We start from the raw sequence: 25,290 nt of genomic DNA, 5'->3' as shown, positions 1-25,290 counted from the left end.
TCAGGTCAGGGCCTCCTGCACCAGGTGGCCCCCTCCCGGGCCTCTGAGCCCGCCTGCCTCTGCAGGACTGCCCTTCCCACCGGCCTTCCCCATGGCCCATCTATGCGTTCACGTCCACCCCCCACCCCGCCCCCCGCCTCTTTCCTGATGAGTTTTTCTCCTTGGCGCCCATCACCATTTAACACACTATACGTTTTCTTTATACATTTGGTTTATTGTTCTGTTTCCCCCCAATGACAGCATCCCTCCCGGAAAGCGAGGATTTGTACCTGTCTTGTTCCCTGTTGTATCCCCAATACCTGGAACAGCACCTGGCCCGTGAGAGGGACTCATTGTTTGTTGAAAGAATGGGAGGCCTGAATGCAGGTCTTTGTAAATAACCCTCAGATCTTGATTATCTATGTCAACAGCAAAGGATAATAATCCGCAATGATGAATGATCCGTCCAGCCCATTTGTAATGCACTTTACCACCCATTGTTTCACTCTAATCCAGCAACACAGGAATGAACCTAGAGGAATGAGGACCTATTTGCCTTCCATAAGCGTTCTGTGTGTTATGTGGTTATGATGGGTGAAAAAAGGGAAAAAGAGGCCCAGAAATATTGGGACAAAAAAACCCACCTAGCGTTCAGAGTTTGCTGTGGAAAATTCACATGCATAAGGAGGTCATCTGCCTCACCCCCCCCCGGAATAACAGATGAGTTGCTATACAGACATTATGTATAACAGGCCCTTAGCAGGCCAGCACTTTACCACCCATTGTTTCACTCTAATCCAGCAACACAGGAATGAACCTAGAGGAACGAGGACCTATTTGCCTTCCATAAGTGATCTGTGTGTTATGTGGTTATGATGGGTGAAAAAAGGGAAAAGGAGGCCCAGAAATATTGGGACAAAAAAACCCACCCAGCGTTCAGAGTTTGCTGTGGAAAAATTCACATGCCTCACCCCCCGGAATAACAGATGAGTTGCTATACAGACATTATGTATAACAGGCCCTTAGCAGGCACTCAACCCATACTAGCTGTTGTTATTGTTACTATTATGTTGTATTTTCCCCAACACTCCTCATGCCGTTCCTGAAACCTGCCAGCTTTTCCTCTGCCGGGAGGACTTCTGACTCCCCTGGGCAGAGTGAATCACTCCCTCCTCCAGTACAGCACCCGATACAAACTCTGTGATTGTGTTGCATTGTAATTGCTCATTTGTTCCCAAGTCCTCCTCCCCAGAGGCTGTCGGAGCCTGGAGGGCAGAGACTTACCTTATCCGGGATTGTATCCCCAGCCATGATCAGGTGGGTGGCACACCCCAAAATTGCTGAGAATGATGGAGGGCCTAAAGGTGGTCCAGGCAGGCACTGTCAGCAAAAAGGGAAACACCTAGAAACGCCTCATTCATCCCCCCCCTTGCCTGGGAGGCTAGGAAACCCCATTTCAAAGGGACCTGACCCGAGTGAACGTACAGGGTGCATGGTTCATTCTCTGGGGCAGAGAGGCCCATGGGGTCCCTGTGTACAGTGAGCCTCTTCAGGGCTCCCCAAGCAGGAGCTGAATCCAGACGGGGATCTACAGGAAGCGAGGCCCCCGGGTGGAGAGCTAGTTCAGTCGGCATCACTTTCTGCTGGCCTGTCCACACCGTCTCCGTCACTGGCCACGGGCATCTGGGTGGTGAGCAGATCAGCAAAAACTCGCCAAGGCCTCAGATCCAGATGAAGGGACTGGGGACAGGGAATTGGCTGGCTTGAGCCATGGGCTTGGGTTTTGTCTTTTTATAAGTTGTCACTATAGCATCCCCAATGCCTTGACCAGTCCCTGGCACATACTTGATACCCAGTTGACATTTGCTGAATGAATGTGCGACGCGGGGACCCCAACGAACCACTGAGGGTGGGTCTGGGGGTGCTCATGTAATGACAGACGGTGACCAAATTGCTACCTAGAATGTGGGTCCAATTACAGCTTTCCCCCCTTCCTACCCTTTCTCCATCCGGTGCCCAGCCTGTCTCAGGAGATACTGACTATTTAAAGAGTGTTTGAGCCTGGCCAGCGTGGCTCAGTGATATTGACAGCGACCTATGAACCAAGAGGTCGGGGTTTGATTCCAGTCAGGGGCAAGCCCGCCGGGTTGTGGGCTCAATCCCCAGTGGGGGGCATGCAGGAGGCAGCGGATCAATGATTCTCTCTCATCATTGATGTTTTTTTCTCTCTCTCCCTCTACCTTCCTCTCTGAAATTAATAAAAATATATTTTAAAAAAATAAAGAGCATTTGTTACAAAAGAGACAAAACCATTAGAAAGCCCGTGGGGACCACAGGCCTCAGTGTACTTAGCCTTGGGGGAGTTTGATCCAGGGCCACTGTGAAGAGCTAAAAACTGCACAAGAATTTTTTTCGAAGCGTGCTCCTCAACTGCTCCTCCAGGTTGTTTCTGCAGGTGGGTGGGCTGTCCCCGTCATTTTAAAAGCTTGGCCATATGGGAAGGAGCTAACCTTTATCTAGTGCCAATCCCAGGGCAGCATGCATGCACCAGACACTCCTGGCTTCCTGTTTCATCCTACGGCTGCGCTGGGAGGGAGATGCCCTGCCTCTTTGCAGATAGCAACCGAGGCTCAAAGGTGATGAGAAGCTTGCCTAAGCTCACCCGGCCCATCTGCCACAGGCTGGCTGATGCCACGCCCACTCAACACCCGGCCCCCAGATGGGATTCAGAAAAACACTAGTGATTTTTTTTAATGTTTTTTTTTTTTTTTGTAAGAGAACCAGATCCTTTTGCTCAATGCATTTTCTTGACTTTTGCAGGGACATTTGATGGGGGGTCCGAATTTGGCCTGCTCCAGACGGCAAGGGGACCTGGGACCTCTCCCGGGAGAGAAGGTAAGGCTCCAAAGTGGATTTTCCCATTAGGCCTGGCAGGTCTATTTCAGCCTAAGCACTTCTGGCTGCAGCGAAAGTCAGAGCGATAATGAGCTGTGTAGGATGAGCGCGTTCTGTTGTGTTGAAGAGGCTGCCGGTGAGAACAGCTTAACGCCCCTCCCAAAGCAGCTACACGTTACATGGCAGGGATGGAGGTGGGAATGGCGCGGAGCATAGAGCATGTTGGCACTGTCTGTTTAAAACAGTGAAGGCCGCCCTGGCCAGGGTGGCTCAGTGGGTTGAGTATCGTCCCCCAAAAGGGTGCCGGTTCGATTCCTGGTCAGGGCACGTGCCCAGGTTGTGGGTCTCAATCCCCAGTGGGAGGCGTGCAAGAGACAGCTGGTCAATGTTTCTCTCTCTACCCCTCTTATCTTCCCCTCTCTCTAAAATCAATCAAAATATATTTAAATAAATAAAACAGCAGAAGCAGCAGAAAGACATGAATGCAGCAATTCTAACCTTGTGAAACTAAAAACATTCCTCGGGTCCTCTGGGGAACCTTCCTGTGGCTCCGGGAGGAAGGAGGTGAGCCGTGGCCTTCTGGGTCAGTCTCATTGGGAGAGTTTTTCTGTTCCACTCTGCACCGAATTGGCCCATGAAAAGAGTGGACATAACCCTAGACACCAAGTAAACATGTGGAGGTTTGGAATGAGATGAGGTATTATTTTCAAAGGCCTTCCTCAGGGTAAGCCCAGTAATAAACCTCTGACCCAGGAATTGCACTTCTGAGAATGAAAGGAGGCTTGAGGCTTCCTGGATTCAACCCGGCTCTGCCACTTTCCTCGTGCAAGGAAACAGCCCCATGGGTGCGTTTCCTCATCAGGAAAATGGGGTCATGAAATGACCTACCCATCAGGTTCTTTATAAAGATGAAATGAGGTGATCCATGCACACTCGCACGGTGCCCACTAGAGGAAGCCCTTGATTGTTTATTATTGCCTCGAAGACCCCGTCCTACACACGGACAAACCTATGCCACAGTGTTCCCTGCTCACAAGAAGGAAAAATGGAAAACAATATAAAAATCCAGAGTTGAGTGAATGACTAAGCGAAATAGGCTGCGTATATCCAGTCCAGAAAGCCGATGGGGCCTCTGAAAATTCCGGCTATGAAAATGATATAATGATAGTTTTAAATGCTTATGATAAAATGAGTAAGAAAAAAGGCAGTATGTAAAATTGCATGTATGGCATGTTTACAAGTGTATAAAATACACAACAAATCCCATAAGTAGGGGGGAAAGATTGCCAGGAAATACATGAAAATGCATTGGGATGAGTGCACTCAGGGTCATTTTTCGTATTCTGTTCTCCATTTTCCAAAGTGTTTTATATATTTTAGAGTCAAAATATATGAAATGTTTAAAATGATGTGAAAGTTGGTTGTTAAATATCATCTGCCTTAAGGCCCAAGAATTGCAGAACTAGGTGCAGTTTATTGTATTGTGTTCAGGAAGGAGGACAAGAGGGAAGGAGGGTGGTCAAGATCATTTCCCAGGCTTATCCATTCTTGATCGTTGGTTCTCTGGAGGCTTCCGTAAACGAGCTTTATTTGGGACCCACTGATCTTTCCACCCCAATTTCTCACCAACGTTCCTGTGGTCGCTACAGATGGGAGGAGACCATGCTAAGAGGGCTGTATGTGTTAATTTTTATTTTTTCAAATATTTTTTATTGATTTCAGAAAGGGAGAGGGAGAGAGAGAAACATCAATGATGAGAAAGTCATTAATCGGCTGCATCCTGCACGCCCCCTACTGGAGCTCAAGCCCACAACCTGTGCATGTGCCCTTGACCGGAATCAAACCATGACCTCCTAGTTGATAGGTCGACGCTTAACCAGAGCCCTGCCGGCCGAGCATTGGATGTTTTTAAAGCAGGGGGTCATGCTCAGATTGTCTTAGGAAGATAACGCTGAGAGTGTGGAGGATGAGCACATCGGAGGGGTGTAACCGGTGGCAAAGGTACAAATGAGGAGGTGGCGGCAATAGTCTGGGCCTTGCAGTGAGGAGGGAGGTGAGGAACCAGACCAGGGAGTGGTGACTGGGGTGGAGCTGACAGCTCTAGCTGACTGGCTGGGGCTGGGAGTGTGTGAGGCAGAAATCCAGGAAGGATGGATGAAAGGGGCCTGGTGGGGGGGGGGGGGGAGGGGTGGTAACAAAGGATAATGGACTCAGTTTGGGGCCATTGAGTAAAATGTGCCAGCGGCATGTGGACTGTTGATGGGAGAGGTCTGACCTTCAAAAAAGTTCAGGAGATCCTGATCGGGAAGGTGGCAGCAATAGTGGACATTTGCTCTAGACGGAGGTGAGGGGCCCCAATGGACAGCAGAGCGGGATGCTGGGCAATGACCACGCCTCACGACACTCCGTCCTCGAAATCAGTTGCCTGAGGGCTTATGGAGGCTCTGACTGCACGAATCGTGTTTCCTTTTCCGGGAGCTTGCCCGGTGAATTTTCAGATTGAATTGTTGGATGCCTTTGCTTTTGCCGACTGAAATGCATGGTGTGCGGTGACTAGGAGGCTTTGGAAATGGACAGACCTGGTGCCGGGCCCGGCTCCTGACTCTGTTTCCTACTTGGCAGGAGGGAAAGAATGACGTCTAACTCTCAGAGCTGTCGGGCCTGCGGTGCAATGCACGTCCGGTTGGTAATTCGAAAGCCTGTAACCTCAGCCCTATGGCGTAGTATATGAGCTAAGCCAAAAGGCAGTTCTTGAGAAAGGTCCATCGTTTATAAAACTGACACCCTTGGGTCCTGACTACTGTATTTTAAACTGGAAATGTGTGTTGATTAACGTTGGAGCTGGCTCTGGCATTCCAATTAGTAGAAAGTGGACTAGAAAGTTCCAGATGACAGGGCACATTTGTTTTTCTTCCCACCATGACTTTTCAGAAAAAGGTTGATACATGGATTACAAATCCAGACAAGCTCTCAAAAATGCATGCTCATGTTCAGTCATCTAGCTTAGAGACGGTGGAACAAATCCAAGTAACAATTTTATTCTGTCTACAGCACACGTTTTTACATACATTTTAGTGGTTTTGTCAGTGTTACAGTTGGGCAAACTTTAAATGAATCCACAGAAGTTAATATATTAAAAGTAAAATATACACAATAAAACAGCAGGCAATCCGGATGTTGAGATTCATGCAGGTGGGGTGAGGACGGAGGACCTCGCCTATGTAAGAGTCACCAGCAGATTTCAGTTCTTCTGTCCCTCCTCCCCATATAATTCACCGAAATCGGAGAATTCTTAACATACACACACAAAATAAACTCTCTTTGAAAGCCGTGTCAGTACAAAAATTCAATACAAGCCTAAATGTATCATCCAACCAAGAGTTCCATTGGTCAGACCTGTTACTCGGAGGCAGTCACTGTCGGCACCTGATCTAAAGGCAAGGCTGTCTCATTCATTAAAACACCAAAAGGAGATTAATCAACGAAGCAGCTAATGTGTTAATCTTAATATAAGACACTGAGGGAAAACCGAAGGTAATATTTTAAATACCACTCCACTAAGCCAGGATATAACCCATGGACGACAGATCCATGCTTTCAATACTTTTCTACCTGAAAGGGAAACAAGTGTATGGGGAGATGTAGAAGAAAGATAGAAATGTGAATTTATGCCTCTAATTCCACAGTTTAAAAATGAGCATCAAACTGATAACACAGAGCTAGGTGACAATGACGACACTGTCGGGCACCATAGAGGCAACACCACTGTGGACGGTAATCCCTGACGGGAGTTTCAGCGGATGGCCAACCACCGACACCAGAGCACAGGCTGAGGAGGACCCTGAAGAGAACAGGGCGAAGGCGCAGAGAAAAAGGTGCCTCTTTTGAAAAAGTTAATGGATAGCAAAATACTTCTCCATCATTAGTAAACCAAACTAGTCAAGGCTGTGGCCCAAAGCAGCCCGGAACTCGGAGTCAGGGGTTGGCAGAATATGTCTGGAAAACTGCGGTTTTTAAAAATTGGCAATTTCTCAGGCCCCGTGAAACCATCTGAAGAGGCACAATGTTGGTTCGCCTGTGGAATGTGGACGGCTTGCTGCCAGAATGCACATGGGCGGGGACCCGCAGAGATGCGTGTCCATGGAACTTTTTCTTTCTTTTTTTTTTAATGTACAAAAAAACGAAGTTACTGTTTAAAAAAGAACCATGTTGTGTCAGGATAAAACATGGTGAAAGTAGTGTAAGTTCTGCCCATGATTCTTTCCACAGCTGATGGGAAAGTGATAGAAACGAGTTTCTCTTCAAAAGGAAGCTTTGCTGTTGCACTGACTTCGACAACCCGACCTAGTGATTTAGAAAAACCCATGTAGTAAAGTCTGTAAAATCGAAATACAAAATTCTGGTTTGTAAACATCAGTTGGCCAAGTCTATCCAGAGTCCTGCATGACAGTGGAATGGAATGAATAATTAGTTCACTACCTTAACGGATTCGTCCTGGAACATTCCAGAACACAGCATTGATACTTTCACAATAATTATAGTCAGACTATATAAAGAAAGTCAGTGCAGTTGTCTTCTTCCTCCTCCTGTGCAATAGGCAGCTTTTGCCCCTCTCCCAAGTGCCATCGCTGAAATAATACTGGTGCGGACACCTGGTGCAGACCGGTCATAAATGGCGCACGAAGTCTGTGGGGCTCCGGTAAAGATACTTCCAGATGGCGTAGTAATGCACGGCGGCGGCCGTGGCCACAAACAGGTGCCAGATGGCATGGGCGAACGGGATGATGCCATCGCTCTTGAAGAAGACCACGCCCAGGCAGTAAATCAGGCCCCCGCAGGCGAGCTCATGAAGTCCCTCCGTGTTGTTCTGTGGGCAGAGGAAGCAGAGGGAAAGTGTGGATGTTACGGAGGTGACAGGCCACAGAGGGTAACTGTAGCCCCCGCTCTGCCTCCTGATTCTAGACAATGAAGTATCTCTGCACAGGCAGCGTCCCGGTCTGTAAATCGAGTCTCTCGACATCGACCTGGATCACCCTTTGGGCGACACGTCTTGACCCAACCCAGCAGTCAGGTCAGGGGTCCCCTAGTGCCGAGCAGCACATTCTGCTCACTGGGGGGTGTCTCTGCAGACATGGCAGTTCATTTCATTTACGAAAGTTGAAGCCGATTTTTAGAGAGAGAAGAAGGGAGAGGGAGAGAGAGAGAGAGCAAAACATCGATGTGCAACATTGCCTCCTGCATGCCGCCCCACTGGGGATCGAGCCCACAACCCAGGCATGTGCCCTGACGGAATTGAACCGGCAACCTTTCGGTTTACAGGACGCTGCCAAACCAACTGAGCCACACCGGCCAGCGCACGGTAGTTCATTTTAATATAGAACAATCCTTGGCTTTCATCTTCCCCTTTAAAGCTTTCTTCCTACTAAGGCGCCCATGCCACTCCATTTGTAACCTACGGTCTCGCCCGAGTTTTCACTTCCTGTTGTCCTCAAGCCCTGCTCTACACTGATTGCTTTCCTGAGACTTTCCCTGCCTGTCTGAGTTTACGACTTCCTTATGGCTGACCCAGGAAAGTCATAACTAGAAGTGACCTCAGAGGTCGGGGATCATATAGTACAACACACTGTCTAACCTAGATGTGGCCAGGCCTTCTTGTCTTTGAGCGTGGTGCTTCCTAGCTTAGCGGGAGGTAAACAGACATGTATGATCTGGCACAAAAAGGAGAAACTTTAGGCCGCTCTTGGTTTTCAAAGACCTAGGCCCAGCTTCAAGATTAAACTGGGTTGTATGAATGAGAAGAGAACAGAGCCAGGCTTAAGAAGTTGACAAAACAGCTCAATCCCCTGGATTCCCGGGGACCAGGAACAGAAAGGTCTTGGGTCCTGCAGGGTTGGTGGAAACCTCACCACATGGTGGCAAGGCCTTGGAAGGGGGCGGGCATGTGGGTGGCCGAGAGGCCTGGGCGCTGACAGCTGTGGCCTTTAAGCCTTACAGCAGGTCCTGTGGCCAGTTGAGCAGGGAGCATAGGCAAGTTCTAATGCAGCCGCCTACTTGAACAGGCCCACGGGCCCAGGCCAAAGCAATGGCAGCACCCAATGATCATGCCCTAAGAACCAGGCTTTGCTAAATGTCCTCTCAAAATAAACATTTTATTAGAAGTATCACTTTATATCCCAGTTTATTACTTCCAGAATATCTATAATAATAAAAGCATAATATGCTAATTAGACCAGACATCCTTCCAAACATCCTTCCAGACAACCTTCTGGACAAAGGAAGCCGGGGCTGCGAGGGAAGCCTGGGGCCCGAGTGCCTGCCGGCAGCTGGAGGGAAGCCCAGGTTCCGGTTGCCAGAGGGAAGCTGGTGCCGGGAGCTGGAGGAAGGAAGGCTTACTCTTGCATGAATTTCGTGCATCAGGCCTCTAGTTTTACTATAAGCTCCTTATCTTTAACCTGAAAACACATAGAAATAAAGAAAACAGAAAGAGAATAAAAGAAAAACCAATCATGAAGTAGTAAAGTATATGAATCTTGGGAATGTCATGCTATAGAAAACTACAACTTTTTAAATAAAATTAAATTTTGGGGGTGACATGGGTTAACAAAATGACATAGGTCTCAAGTGTACAATTCTATAATACAGCGTGTACACATGTCACGCTTAATTCTAAGTTCTGTGGGGGCAAGTGTAAGGATTATCCTGTTTGATTGTAACATTACCACTTGTAAAAATGCCAATTAAAGATTGAGGCTGATAAAAATACTGGATAAACCTGCTCTGATGATACCCAGGGGGAATTTACTTCTCTAGTGGTTGATGACCTGCTTATTATATTGTTTGGGTGTCCTCAATCGCCCTCTAACTCTAGGACCTTCAAGACAGATTTTCTCATTTCAGTCCTTCACCTCCCTCCCCCTGCCAGTCCCTGTTGCCTTTAGCAACTAAATTATGTGCATCCTTGGCGCTAGGGAATTATTCAAGCCATCATATACCTCCTATCTCAAAGAGCATATTTTGTTACATTCTCTTAAGACATATTCTCTGGAAAAAAAAACAAAAAAAACCCCAAAACATAGCAAACCTGTAACTAATTCCTAAACCATTATCAGGTATTTTTGTGACCAGAACTATGTACAGTAAAACTACATTGCTATAATGTGCCTGGCCCTGGCCAGGTAGGTCAGTTGGTTAGAGCGTTGTTTCAATGCTAAGGTTGTGGGTTCGATCTTGGTCAGAACACATACAAGAAACAACCAATCCTACATAATAAAAGGCTAATATGCAAATCGACCAAATGGCCGAAAGACCAGTCACTATGACCCACACGGATCACCAGGGGCAGATGCTCAATGCAGGAGCTGCCCCCTGGTGGTCAATGCGCTCCCACAGGGGGAGCACTGCTTAGCCAGAAGCCCTGAGCTGGGCTCACGGCTGGCAAGCACAGCGGCAGTGACGGGAGCCTCTCCCGCCTCCGCAGCAGCGCTAAGGATGTCTGACTGCTCCCTGCGGGCCTAAGCCAGCAGTCAGACATCCCCCGAGGACTCCTGGACTGTGAGAGGGCACAGGACAGGCTGAGGGACTCCCCCAAACCTCCCCCCACGAGCGCACGAATGTCATGCACCGGGCCTCTAGTGAATGCATAAATAAGTGGAACAACAAATTGATGTTTCTCTCTCTGTCTCTCCCTCCCCCCCTTTCCCACCTTCCTCTAACCTTCTCTCTAAAAATTGATAAAAAGATATTCTTGGGTGAGGATATAAAGAAATAAAAGTAATGTAAAATTTTGGAAATCAACAAAAGTGAAGAAATAGCTGATTGCCTACTAGCTGTAATGTTTTATGTAAGCCTATCTCAAAAAATTATTTTAGTGGACTCAGTTCATAATGTAAATGAAGATATTTTTTCTTGTGTTTTCTTGATTGTAAGTATCCCAATTGAAGTAATCAATGCAAGTACTGAACAAAACAGCCCTGGTCAGAGTTCCATCATAAAGTCTAAATGTCACCCATGGTAAAAATCAATCCAGTAGCTTTGGAAAATGGTTGATAAATTAAAATGCTAAGTCATTAAAGACCATTGCGTCCACGTTTCACCATTTTGCCAGTTCAAATGAAAAGTTTTGTCAAATGTCTTGGTGATATTCAAATACATGTTTCAGGAGTGAGTTTTTATAAGGGCCAAGGCAGCAACTATGCCAAAAAGGAAATAAGGTGAAATAACTAAAATTATGAAGCCATTTCTTACCATTGATGTCACCACCAAGGCCGGAGAGAAGCCCATTGTGAGATAGAAAAGGAGCTCAACCAACTTATACCTGCAGGATGGAATGCAGTTCATTTAATGTGTCTATTCCTACAACACTTAAACCATTTCCATATCAGTTTTTTCTTTCAAAAAACCAGTAACCTCAAGTAATCAAATACAATGTATTTCCCCCCCCTCCCCCACCTCCCATAGGAGACCAGCAGGCCTCTAACTGAAACTTCCTGATTGAGTAACAATGAACTAGCATTTCCTATAGGACTGACAAGGCCTCAGCCTCCACATGGCCCCTGGAAAATGCTTTCCGCCGGAACAGTTGTTTTTTCTTTCAAAAAACCAGTAACCTCAAGTAATCAAATACAATGTATTTCCCCCCCCTCCCCCACCTCCCATAGGAGACCAGCAGGCCTCTAACTGAAACTTCCTGATTGAGTAACAATGAACTAGCATTTCCTATAGGACTGACAAGGCCTCAGCCTCCACATGGCCCCTGGAAAATGCTTTCCGCCGGAACAGTTACTGTTGGATCCAATCCACCATGCCCGTTCCCTCCCAGTTCCAGAGGGCCTGCCCGCAGTGCCACTGCCACCCATTGCTCTAAGAAACAAATGATGCAGATGGGCAGAGATGCAGCTTGGGCTGGTTTCTACCAGTGGCGAAGGGAGAGTAGCCCTAAGAAACAAAGGGCGTGTATTTGTGTCTCGTCATCTTGCATCTTCACACCAGAATTCCAATTTGTAAGGCTCATCACCACATCAGGCTACCGAATGTCTGGAACGTCAGAAATTGTATTGAAACTGCACTTACATAGCTGCCTAATCAAACTAGACCGGAAGCTCCTCAAAGGCAGGGGCCACATTTATTTATGTTTGGGTTGCAGGGCCTAGAACAGTGCCTGGCACCAGGGAAGGTACTCCCTAACACCTGCCAACCCGAATGGCCAAGTGAGACTCGCCTCTCATTCTTAGTGTTTTCTACTCAAAGTCCACCGCGAAGGAACCCTATCAGGGAACTGGGGAAGAGGGGTTTGCAGGTATGGTTTACATTTTCTCCTGGAATAGGAGAAAAGATAGTTGTCTTACTTTACTTCCTATTTTATTAAGAACATAAATTAGGTGCCCTAGCCGGTTTGGCTCAGTAAATAGATTGTCGGCCTGCGGACTGATGGGTCCCGGGTTCAATTCCAGCCAAGGGCACATGCCCAGGCTGCAGGCTCAATCCCCAGTAAGGGGTGTGCAAGAGGCAGCTGATCAATGATTCTCTCTCATCATTGATGTTTTATCTCTCTCCTTCCCCCTTCCTCTCTGAAATCAATAAAAACATATTTTAAAATATACAGCATCTCTGGAGACCAAATATACATTTAAAAAAAGAATATAAATTAGGGATTTGAGTCCAAGAAGCAAAGTGTTTCCTTGGATTTATATATACTGCATAATACCACTCAGAATTGCTAATTCTGGGGACAATGCATTTACGTGAATTTCAGAGTTGGAGAGAAGCTAGCAGAAACTACCATTGTCTTCTGAAAAGGGAAAATAATGCTTTGTGGTAAACAGAAATTATGCTAAACTCTGAGAACCATTCTACCAACCACAATAGATAAAGAATTTAATAAACTGTGTCCAATGACAATGATTCCTTGGTTGTGAGCTTCCCAAATTCGGGCATATGCAATAACGGAAAGAGCCGTGGCCTAGGAACTAGGACACTGGGGCCCCAGTTGCAGACGAGTCACTAATTAGATGCATGTCCTAAATGTTCTCGTTTTTTAAGCATGAAGCCGGAATAGATGACTTTGAGGTCTTCTCAAGAGTGCAGGTGCTAAATTTCAATCAACTTTCCTTTTTACATTGCTTAACACTTAGGACAATGCCTACGAATAATGAATTAATAACATGTGCCCCATGGTTAGGATATAAAGGGTTTAGATGCCCTTCCAAACCCCTCCTTCTCAGGGAATCTAGGTTCCTATCTAGGTAAGTGCTGTGCTGGGCACTTAATATCTATTATCTTCCATCTTCATAGGAACCTTGAAAAGTAGTTCTTTTTCTCCCGTGATGACTGTAAGTCACAGGGGATAAGGCTGGTCTGCTCATGAGGCCAGTCTTCCTGAGCATGTGAAATGAGGTCCAACTGAGTCTCAGTGGCAGTCACCTTGTCCCTCACCTACACCTGGCCACCCTGGCCACTCATTTCTTCCCGCAGCAATCTGCCCACCGATGATGAATGCCAAACATGGTTCGGAAGATTTGTTTAAAACAAGATATTTTCTCTTTATGTATTTCTACTATTTGGAAGTGCAGAGAGAGAGCAAATTGTGGTGGAGATAAAACTTAGGCAGTTACTTTTAAAACAATCAAATGTAAATGATTTTCTCTTACTTTTCATGGTAGAGAAATACATAAATGGTTCCTCCAGCTGCCATGAGCCAGATAAACCAACGCATATGAGATGCCAGGGGTCCAAGTTCACGGAGATTTAACCTAAAAATGTAAAATGACAACAAAGAACAGAGGTGATAAATGAAGGGAACTCGCAGAACCCATATTGTCCTCCAGTCTTACAGGCGGGAGAGCAAGTTCAGGGATAAGACCAGGAAGGAGAGGCACTCAACAGCCAGGGAGGCGTTTGGGGAAGTTGGGTAACATGAATAACTCAAAGATAAAATTGTCAGCCGACCTTTAAGACTCAGAATTACTTGCAACGTGGTTTAGAAACAGAAGTTACTAAAAGGAGATATGTGGGTGTCCCAGCACACCTGGGAGGCCCTAATAAGGCAGGCTGCTGTGAATTCTGCTTGCCTTCCTGTTCTGATGATGTATTTGAGAGCAGATTACTTACAAAGCTTAACAGGAACCCTGAACAAAATCCTGACCGGGGATCACATAACCGCAGCAGATACCTAACACACAGACCTAACGTCTCCACTATCACCCTCTCTTCCAAGAGAGAACATGAGAAGAATTTCCCCGACATATATTATAGAAGACATTTATTAGAATTGTACCGTGGGCTCTTGTGAGGCCTGGATGTTAAAATGTCGCAAATACATTTGTACTAATTTCCTATTAAGGATATGAGAGGGGAAAAAAACCCAATGTTGTTCTGATTGGCTAACATTTGTACTAATTTCCTATTAAGGATATGAGAGGGGGAAAAAACCAACGTTGTTCTGATTGGCTAGTACTATAAAATTAATAGTTCCAAATGGCAAAAGTATCGCCCACGTATCAAAGATGACATGTGAACAACTGTCTACTGTAAAGATGTGATTCTTCAGCCTACATTTAAAATTGTCACGGACTTACGTTAAATTGATGTGTACTTCACAAAAGCCTTTAAGGCAGTGGTTCTCAACCTTCTGGCCCTTTAAATACAGTTCCTCATGTTGTGACCCAACCATAAAATTATTTTCGTTGCTACTTCATAACTGTAATGTTGCTACTGTTATGAATCATAATGTAAATATCTGATATGCAGGATGGTCTTAGGCGACCATTGTGAAAGGGTCGTTCGACCACCAAAGAGGTCGTGACCCACAGGTTGAGAACCACTGCTTTAAGGGTTCTCTCTCCGATATAATGCAGACCTGTAATTTAGTAACAGGTGCTGGAGAGAGAGAGAGCACTTCCTTTTTACTCCAGTAGATACTTAGGTTTCTCTTGCATGATGGATGCTGCATGAGCCAGAGTCTAGAGGCCGGCTGTTTCTAATGACTGCTGTAGTCGATGGCATGATGTGAATTTCTGAGTGTTTAAAACTGGACCACGTCTTGATAGGGAAAACGAATGTTTCTTTAGTTACAGTTTTCAAAGCAACAAAAGATTCTATTTGACCTCTATACCAAAAGGGCAGGAAGATCAAGGAAACTGATCAGAGTACCAGATATTTTAAATAGCGAATACTTTTGGCTAGTTCTCTTACTCATACATCTAAAGAAATGCATTCCATATACAGTAGTTACTGTGCTGTGAAGTACTGAAGACAAACAGTATACATTTCAAAACTGAGCTTGTTTTCCTCATACATATTTATAGCATTTCCACTTAATTAGATGTCTAAGTATTCTGAACAGCAGTAGAGGTATAAAAGAATAGAGAAGGCAAACGAAATGGATTTCAGAAGTGAGGGTGCTACTTAAACCCAAGTTCTCAACACTTCTCTTTAATGATCCAATGCCAGACATATATTCTGAACAGCAGCAACTTTCTCCCCTTAAAATCTGCAATCTGACCCAAGTAGGTCAAGATGGAAAAATAACGCACGTATGTATGTGTGTTGGGGGGAGAAGGGTTGGGTGTATGCATGGGGCCGGACATAGAGACAGGAGGAAGGAGAGAAAGGTCTGGGCAATTCTATTATAAAAACACAATTCTTCAAAAATAGAAAGACTGTATCTTACCATGGCGCATAAGACGCAGCAATGAAGAAATAGATAACCATTCTGTCACACATGTGGAAACACTGCTCCACTGTCCTAATGGGAGAGAAAACCAAGTTAGACAGTTCCCAGAAGATATGCAGATATGGGTTATCACTCCAGGCCAGAAAATCCTGATTTAAAAGGGCTAGAAGCTGGGGGTAGAGGATGGAGGGAAAGAGGGGTTTTTATGTTTTTGGTTTTTTTTTTAACTCCTTGGATGACTATGATTCCTAGCCAGGTTCGGCCTTTCTAATTTTGCTTTCTAGATCAGCGATTTTCAACTAGGGTGCCACCAGAATTTTTAAAATGGGCAACACCTGACTATTTAGTCAGGGGCACTGACCTCTTTCCCCTTAGATTGTCAAATTAAAAAATGACAACAGCCAACACAACAATAGCTGTCTGGTGTGAATGAATCAAAACTATACCTACTTTTTGTCCAACTGGCAAAAAATATGTTCTTTGGTGTGCCACAGAATTTCAGTAATTAGTTTATGTGTGCCGTGAGATGAAAAAAAAGGCTGAAAATCGCTGCTCTAGATTCTTATGCACCATCACAGCAGGTAAAGTCAGACCTGAAATTTTATTCAAGATCCTCCACCCACCTCTCTGACCCCTCACTCTCCTCACATGTAAGACAGAAATAACAGCATCTCTATCGAGTCTGCGTGAGCATTAAATGACGTAATATAGCCATATGTTTAGCACAGCACATAGTAGGGACTCAATGAATGATAATTCCCTTCCCTCTTTTACTTAAACTAAGATTACACTTGGATATTTTTTAAAAATCAAGGCAGAGCAGAAATGCCCACGTGGGTGACAATTCTGGCAGTGCTATTTCGCGGTTCAAGAGAATCTGGTTTCTGTTGCACCTTCCTCTCCAGCCCCTGGCAGGGAGGCCCTGCCTACTGACGTATGGCATCTACAACTCTTTATTGATTTAGAAATCTAGACATCAGAGCCAAGTCAGCTGAGGCAACCACAAGCGCGGGGCTTGCCAAGAAGATAATGAAGTGCTCTGGCCTCTGGCTCTGTGACGGTGTGTCCCGAGCAGCCAGCTCAGGTACTGCTGATGCCTCGTGCGAGTGTGTCTACGGCTCCCTTGGGATTCGGTACTGTGGTTTTATTTTTAAGCCCGGGGAGCTGTCACCTTACAGGCAAGGTAGCAGACTGCCTCCTGCCAGCAATATTGTGAAGGATGGGGTGAAAAGCACCTTGGGACTAGGAGTCAGAAGCCCTGGGATGATCAGATTCTGCAGGGATTGCTGACTCGAGCAAGTCAGGCCACATCTCTGAGCCTCAGTTTCTCCAGGTGAACATTAGCGGGTTTGGATTAGATGGTCCCTCAGGATCCATCCAGCTGTAAAACTCTATGACTTCTATGATTCCACATGCGAGGAAACCAATATGTCATCAACCCCGGTCCTGCTCTTAAAGAAAGCATGTCTTTTTAATATTGGATTGTTTGAACAGTTGGAGATATTTTTGGACATTCTGTAAAACAAAAAGATATGTTGTGATATTATTTTAAGTCACTCTAAGTCTGCTCTGAATTCTCCTTTTTTGGAGAAGAAATTTTGCCCGTTGGGTTGTGCAGAATCTATTTCATAAGCAACTAAATGGTGTGCCGCTCCCTTTGTGTCCCCCCAAATCAGTCCTTCGCTCAGAGGGGGAATGCTCCCACGTCCATCTCATTGGAAGGCTCGGGGCCAGAGTATTTCTGAAAAGTGCCTGACAGCTAATAGTTGCAAAACACGGAACGTGTCTGAGCCCATACATACTCAGGACCTAATTCGGAAGCTGAACTCTGCAGGACAGTGGCCCCAAGCTGCCGTGTACCTCCTCACATCTCACAGTCCCAGAGTCTTTTGTAATTTTCAAATCACCTCCACATGCATTATCTCATTCAGCTGCCACAATAACCCGGCGAGGAAGGCAGTCACCCTCACTTTAGTGATGGAGAGACGGGGGCTCCGTGAGATCCGCAAGGTGACATCCGCAAGGCTAACCTGGCAGGGCTGGGGCTCACAGCCAGCCGCTGCCCCCCAGTTCAGTGTACGCGGTCACTGCCCTGCAATGCCTTAGTGTGCTTACGGCATTGGCACATAGGTCTCGGGATTTTCGCTGTTCATCCTGGGGAAGCAGTGCCATTTGTTGGTTTCTGAGCAAAGGCCTGCGTTGCTAGATACATGAGGGTCCTCAAACCTGCCCAATCCGTAGGAAGCTTCCTAAGTAATGGGATAGCATTAAAGTCTGCAAGGCGGGCCCTAGCCAGTTTGGCTCAGTGGATAGAGCGTCGGCCTGTGGACTGAAGGGTCCTGGGTTTGATTCCTGTCAAGGGCACATGCCCGGGTTGCAAGCTCAATCCCCAGTAGTGGGAGTGCAGGAGGCAGCCAATCAGTGATTCTCGCTCATCACTGATGTTTCTGTCTCTCTCTTTCCCTCTCTCTTCCTCTCTGAAATCAATAAAAATATATATATTTTAAAAATAATAGTAAAGTCTGCAAGGCAGGAGAACGTCTGCTCGCTTGCTGCATTTGGCCTACACATGCTGTACGGGAGGCTGACCTGAATCAACTATTCTGACCTCTGAAGTAGCGAGCAATCCACTGTACCTTAGGTGGCTCTTTTTCCATGACACCATGTGAAATACTGTGGAGACGATGAAGAGGGCACAGAGGCCCATGCCATAGATCCATGCTGTTATCTTCTCCCAGCAGTCGTCAGACAGCCGATGGAGGAGGGCACTGCCCACGATGGCCGGGACAATGAGGAACTGAGGGAAGGGCACAGCAAAGTGAATATCCCGGCTCTTACCGAACTGAGACCATGTTACAAATACGCAGGATTACCAGGGATAACTTTTTTTTTTAATAAGGGAAAGTTATTTAGAAGAAATGGGCTCAGGAAATAAGTTACAGAGGCAAAAGAAGGACCCTTGGAGCTTAGGAGAAGGAGAGAGGCGAGGAAACGCGCCCGGGGGACAGGAGTGGGAGAAAGGCACAGGCAAGCTCCATAGAGAGCCACTACCACTCAGAACATACCAGGGTAATTTTAGAAAGGTCGCTTTAGAACAAACACTTGCCTTTCTTGGGTAATCGGAAGGAGAGCTGGATGAAGTAGTCAGTTGTACTGGAAACAGGTATTGCTATTCAGAGCCCAGGAATTGTACACAACTTGACTTCCACTCCCTTCAACTGGTACCTCTCACACCCAACTAATGGGGTGGAAGGTACTAGAGAGAACCGCCCCTGCCTCCCTTTTGGGAGGATGAAAAGGCAGAAAACGCATACTCACTGCATGTGTGTAACAGTTAGCAGCATGTTCATAACAAGTTGGTTTGTAGCGGCCATTGGCTGGGGCCCGGTGGTTCATGAACCTGTAGAAACAGAAAGACATCATGTGAGAGCAGCTCAAAGCGTGTGAAAAACAGTGGGTAGCCTGCCAATGGTTGTTTGGTCTATTCTAAACAAAGAGGCGGCTGCTGGAAACACCTAGTCACGGGAACAGAACCGAAGCCACAAAGCAGGCGTAAACTGAGCCCGCACCAATGGTCCTAAAGCAAATGGCCTAGTTGATTCTTTCAGGTCATTCAAAAGAAAAACCTACCAACCCAAAGCAAACAGAAACCATATCCACTTAGTTCAACTGGTACCTCTCACACTGAAAAAAAAAAAAAGGCACAACCAAACCTTAACCGTTAACAGAAAGCAAACCAAGGGGATTTCTCTAAACTTTACAAAGTCCAGTAATGGCCACTAAATGAAAGGGACACGATGCATTTGAAAGGTTTCTATTTTTGCTCTCAAAATTTAGAAAGCTTATACATGTAGATCTTTAAAACCTACATCCCATGATCAGCCGGCCTGTCCCACTAGTTTCTCTCTATTGCATTATCTGTTCCGGCAGCAGATAATAAATGAATGACACCTGGCTGCCTCTGGGCCACCTAAACAAGAGGTACCTCTTCACCTGCACCCTTCCTGAATTAAAGGAGTCTGCTTCAAAATCCAAATGCATGACTCGTAGCGGAAACCCTGGCTCTAAAATTCAAATATACACACAAATGTGTGTACCTAAGTATCCAAATCTGTGCCACACAGACCCATGTCCCATACTTCCCTTGGGGCTAACTTTGTGGCAAGCACCCAGGCAGTGACAAGCATGACCACGGCAGCATTCTTCCATTTCACTGTGTAGGTGAGGGTCCCCCAAACCCCACCCACACCCATGCCCAAGGGGTTCTGGTTTAGTCTGTCTGTCCTCTGGAAAAGGGAGATGTAAACTCAGGAAGATAAAGCAGCCGCCTGAACGAGATGCAGAGAAGCAAATGGAGGTCGAAGCACCCGGCAGCCTTTGGGTCTGGGGCCCCGCTGCGCTCCTGTGCTCGGAGCCTGCGAAGCATCGGCAGGCTTTGCACAATAAACTATCCTCGTGCTTGAGCTAGTTTGCGGGGAGGGGAGGGTGGAATTGGTTGTTTGCCACAGACACTCTGACTAGTCACACCTTATTAAAGAACACACTGAAGAATGGTACCTGGCTGAACCAAAGGGCAGAGCCAGGTGGCCAAAAATAGGCTAAAACGCATGGTCAAGCCATTCCAAACAGTGTCTTGTTTATGAACAAATGACTGGCACTTTCTCCCTGAATTAAGAGGGGCCACTGTCCTTGGAGCAACTAAACGAAAATACAATGGCAGTCCCTAGTGACCCCACAGAGGGAAAATCCACGGGGGAATGAATTTGGGAGTGTGAAGGCCCTCCAATGGGTTAGCTACCTAACATGGGTGTAAATACATACCCATCGAATGGAATTCACCAGATGGCTTGGAAACCGCGTAAGAGAAACACGCAGTTAGCAGCTTCAGAATGGATCCGAGCTACGCTCACACATAAATAAATCTTTTCTCCCCTGATGATCCTTTAAATAATTTTACTAATTTCCTAAGGGACGGGAGTGTTGCTATCCAGCTCTTATTTGTAAAAAGGAAAATAATGACACTCTTGGGACGAACACTTTCTCAGTGTCCCCAGCATTCAAGGATCTGCCACATCATTTCCCTGAGACATAACAACAGAGCTAGAGGCCCCCGCCCTGGGAGGAACCGTACAGGGTAAAGGGCAAGGCCCCAGGATGGATGGCAGAGGCCAGAGTAAAATCGGGAGTGCTCTGTGGAGGGCGCAGTAAGTAGGGTTTGTCCACCCACCAGTAGCCCCACCATAGCTGCAGACTAAAATAGCAATTTATATCTCTGGCAGCCCAATCTAAAAATAGTCAGACCATTACACAGCAACCGGGGTAGACTTCCACATTTTTCTGCTAAAAGCAAAGAAGCTGGGTGGCCATGCTTGTCACAGCTCAGTCCCTGCCCACCTGGGATCACTCCGGTTAAAAATAAACTCAGGAGTTGTGGAAAAAATCCCACCCATGTGACTTCAGGTAGGTGCTGTTATGAACAGAGCCCAAATCGGGCAAGGGGCACAGGTCGGAGAAACTGTGCAAAGAGCAGATCACTGTCTGGGGCGCAGTGGCACAGAGAGCACCATTGTTTAGATGGGAAATGTACAACGCCATTTTTCCACTTCTCCCTGATCTGCCAGGGCACAATCTAGCCTGCTTAAGAAATCACTCCCAAGACCCAAATGATGTAAAATGCCAATCAACTCCCACACACTGAGCAATCAATCCATGTGTCTCTGTCTCTCTCCCTCCCTTCCACTCTCTCTAAAAATATCCCTAAAAATGGGGCCCAGCTGGCATGACTCAGTGGTTGAGTGTCGACCTATGAACCAGGAGGTCACGGTTCGATTCCTGGTCAGGGCACATGCCCAAGGTGTGGGTACGATCCCCAGTGTGGGGCATGCAGGAGGCAGCCAACCAATGATACTCTCTCATCATTGATGTTTCTCTATCTCTCCCTCTCCCTTCCTCTCTGAAATCAATAAAAATATATATTTTTAAAAATCAATGGAAAAAAATATCCTCAGGTGAGGATTAACATACTACTACTACTACTACTACTATCACTTCAGCCCTCCCCCGTCCCTCCACCAGATCCCTCATCACATTTAGTAAGATTTTAAAATGTGTTTGTTATTTCATCTTTCCCCACTATAATGTGAATTCCATAAAGGCCATCTTGTCCACCATTTCACTTCCAATCCCAAGCACAAGGCCCAGTTTATTGCTGGAGCTTAATAAATAGGTGCTGAATGAATGAATAGAAAGACAGACATTGCAGCTGAACTGTTTTATCTTAACAGAGCAATATCCCACTGTTACTGGTTTCAGTGGGGATGCAGCAGGTTCTGTATGTAACAAAGAGAAACAGACTGTCTTGGAGCCAAAAGAACTCTGACTCTCTCGTAAAGAAAATTCTTAAAGGCGCAGACCATGGACATTCCAAGGACTCCTTCAACATCACTTGCTGGGGCAACATAAGCTGACCCCTATGCACAGTCAATGATGAGTTCCCCTTTATGAATGAGCGTATTGCCAGAGGTGGTGACAGTGGCAGGGGACATGTAACTTAAATAAGGGAGAAGGCAGATATAAGGACACTACCCAGGCCTATGATTCAGTGCTCTGAGAACATGTGCAAAAAGGCAACGGGCAATCCTGGAAGACTTCCTGGTGCCTTAGAATAAGATGTTTTGCCTCATACTCCTTTTGCGTGGTCCCAAGGCTGGGGCTGAGGAAAGGAGCATCCTTTCCCTTGCTTTTCGGTTGCAAGGCTGGAGAAATGAGGATGCACCAACAAGACACAGTAGGAGCTGCTGTGGGTCCGAGGCCTCTCCACTGTACCCATACATGTTGCAGGGTGCGCGGTGGGACAGACGAGGTGAGCTGGCAGCATGGGTGATAAAAGGGACAAGAAATTGGACCTTTAGATCTGCCCTTTCCCTAGCTGTGTGACTCGGCCAAGTTCCCTTTTATTCTTGAACCCCATCTGTTCTTCTGGTCAATGAGTATAAAATTTGTCTTCCAGGGTTGAGGATTTGCTGAGTAATATACAGGGTGAGCAACAGTAGGTTTAGGGTTGTTTGTATGGAAAAAGACATACAGGTTATGATTACCAATAGCTTTATTAACTCAAAAAAAAAAGGTCACTCACAACTGTAAGCCTACTTTTGCCCACCCCCTGTACAAATACCCAGCCACTACCTGGCAAAGGTTGGCACTCGCTGTTAACAGTTATTCTAATCAGTCAGAGACGCTGTGAAAGGGAGAGAATGATGGGGGGCAGGGAGGAGAATGTAGGGGGTGTGGGGGAGAACTCAAATGTACAAGTGATAAGGCAAAAGAGATACAATATGCCATGTCCCAGTGGAATCTTTCATGTCGTCACCTTTCCTATCGTAAGCCATGCGTGCATAAAGCCCCCACTTCGGACGGCGGGCTAAGCATCCTCCCGGCCCTCCTCCACAGAAATGGCAGAACGCTGGAAGTTGATCCGAAGCGACAATGACCGCCAAGTTTCCCTTATGAACAAACCAGCAGGGTGTTCAGGTTTTCTGGTAATGTAGGCAGAGCCACAAGCCCTGGCTTAAATGAAATGTGTTTACTGAGATCAAATGCTCTCCAACGGAGTCCTGATAAATCTATCAGGAGGAGCACATGCGTTCAAAGACAGGGTGCCCTTCCCTCTTGCTCCTCTGTAATTTATCTTCCGTAACTACCCTGAATGCTCAAAAGCTATATAAATGAACGTGGCTTTAAATGCTAAGAAAACAGTACTCTTAACATTTCAATGTGTGACCACAAAACCCAGGACTTTTTGTTGTTGTTATATTACTTTTTACTTTGAAGCTTTATTTCTAAGTTCAAATTGACCCTGAGAAATATCTTTCCAATCTAGTCTATAATACAAAAACAAGAAATTATGGGACCACTTAGTGTTCAAAGAAAATCAGGGTAGCCCTGGTCGGATAGCTCAGTTGGTTAGAGTGTCGGCCTAATACACCAAGGTTGTAGGTTCGATCCCCAGTCAGGGGACATGCAAGAATCAACCAATGAATGCATAAATAAGTGAAACAAATCAATGTTTCTCTCTCTCTCTAACAATCAATAAATTAAAAAAAGAAGAAAATCAGGACATATCTAGATGTCATCAAGAAAATAACTGTTAAATAGTCATTGATATTGTGCAGCCACTGGGAACACGAGAAAGTCTGGGCCACATCAACAGAAAATGATTGTACTTTTCATTTTTAAATGAATAAAGCAGACCACACAATCACATTACATCTACGACAGATTAGAGTCCAGCAAAAAGAAAATAATTCATTCAGGTGAGATAGATGAATCCTAAATGAAGTGGATTTTTTTTCATGTCTTTTAACACTGTTTTAATGTTTGTGCAACCAAGAGTAAAACAAGCTCTTTTCTTTCTTTCTAGAGTAGAATTCAAAGGGTAGGAAACTCTTTATCAAATAAGGAAGGGGAATTTCACAGAATATTGCCCCTGTTCTCTGCAAACAGGAAGAGCGCAGACATGCAGAAGTAAGACCAAATCAAACAAACCCCATGCACGGGCTTCGACAATCATGCCCGAACCCAGGTTACAGTCTCCCTGAAAAAGCCCCCCTGCCTCCATTCCTGACATCAGGGTCTAAAGCCAGAACATCATGGTTCCTTTTCGCCTTTAGAAGCACCGATATGATGTTCCCACTGGGGGAACAGTGCCAGGCATTCAACACCCTGAGGGACATTCAGAAGTGAATCCAAGTCTTCAAACTGATTGTCCTTCCGATAGCACAGTCCACCACAGCGCTTCCTTCCCATGTTTTGGCTTCCATAGCCGGGACTGGGGGAGGAATGAAATCAGTATTATGGGTGAGTGGGCGTTGAGGGATTAGAAAATCGGAAATAAAACAAATGCACTTAAAATGTTTCAAAGAAAAGGTTCGTGCCTAAAGCCTCCACAATAACCTCCTTGGAAGATTCCAGGCCTTCCTTTCCTTCTTGCAAATTCCCCCTGTCACTAGCTTGCTGGCTGGTGGAGGGCTGGGAATGGGAACAGCGGCCTGATTCAGACAAAGAGATGGAGAATTACCACAAACACAGGGGAGGTGAACTTTCACCCACTTAAACGCCGAAGAATAAGAGAGGGGGAAAAAAAAAAAAAAGCCCAGAGCTTCCTCTGGGAACCGCGGGCCAGCCTCCGTCCATGGCTGGGTGGCAGGGACCCAGAGCCCGGATTAAGGCCACGGCGCCTCCCCCGGCCGGCCGGCCTGCTCCCCAGCTCCCCAGTCGGGGAGCAGCCTGCCATCCTTCCGGTGGCGCGCCTCGGTTCCTCCTCCGCCTTTCCACCGCGGGCGCCCCAACAGCAGACCTTACCACCACCCGGGTGCTAATTTGACCCTTCGCAGCGCCCCGAAGAGCACCGCCCGGGGGGCGCTAAATAAGCCAGAGGACCTCCCAGGCCCGGACGGCGCCACGCAAGCTCAATTGGTGGAGTGTGCCTCAGTTTCCCCGTTGCCAGGGCGTTTGCAAAGCACCGAAAAGGCCCAGCACCCCAGCTGTACGACAGATCTCGCTGCAGGGCGCAGCAGCACCGGGAGCCCCGCAGGCTGTGGGGAAAGGGGTGACGGCCAAAGCCAGAGTCTGTGGGCCCGGGGGCGGCGCCTACGATTGGGGTTCAGGTCTCAGAGCAAGCAAGTGCCCCGCCTGGATGGGGACCGGGGGAGGGGGGGTGGTGTTAAATCGGATGAGCAACGGGGATC

The 25,290-nt window shown here is 46.6% G+C and overlaps 1 protein-coding gene across 1 annotated transcript in view; it reads right to left on the bottom strand.

Moving 5' to 3' along the window:
• Positions 1 to 5,890: 5,890 nt before the first annotated feature.
• The window catches only part of MMD (monocyte to macrophage differentiation-associated), a 19,723-nt gene continuing 323 nt past the window's right edge, over positions 5,891 to 25,290 (bottom strand). Inside the window, exons 2-7 of the mRNA XM_005872551.2 lie at positions 18,863 to 18,944; positions 18,181 to 18,341; positions 15,542 to 15,616; positions 13,521 to 13,622; positions 11,119 to 11,188; positions 5,891 to 7,741 (exon numbers count right to left, since the gene is read on the bottom strand). Coding sequence (XP_005872613.1) covers positions 7,541 to 7,741; positions 11,119 to 11,188; positions 13,521 to 13,622; positions 15,542 to 15,616; positions 18,181 to 18,341; positions 18,863 to 18,944 — 691 coding nt within the window. The 3' untranslated portion in view covers positions 5,891 to 7,540. The remainder of the gene's footprint in view (positions 7,742 to 11,118; positions 11,189 to 13,520; positions 13,623 to 15,541; positions 15,617 to 18,180; positions 18,342 to 18,862; positions 18,945 to 25,290) is intronic.

Source organism: Myotis brandtii, unplaced genomic scaffold, assembly GCF_000412655.1.
Source record: "Myotis brandtii unplaced genomic scaffold, ASM41265v1 scaffold383, whole genome shotgun sequence".
Taxonomy (NCBI): Eukaryota; Metazoa; Chordata; class Mammalia; order Chiroptera; family Vespertilionidae; genus Myotis; species Myotis brandtii.
Note: the sequence above shows the minus strand (reverse complement) of the source record. Positions and strands in the feature narration are given on the sequence as shown.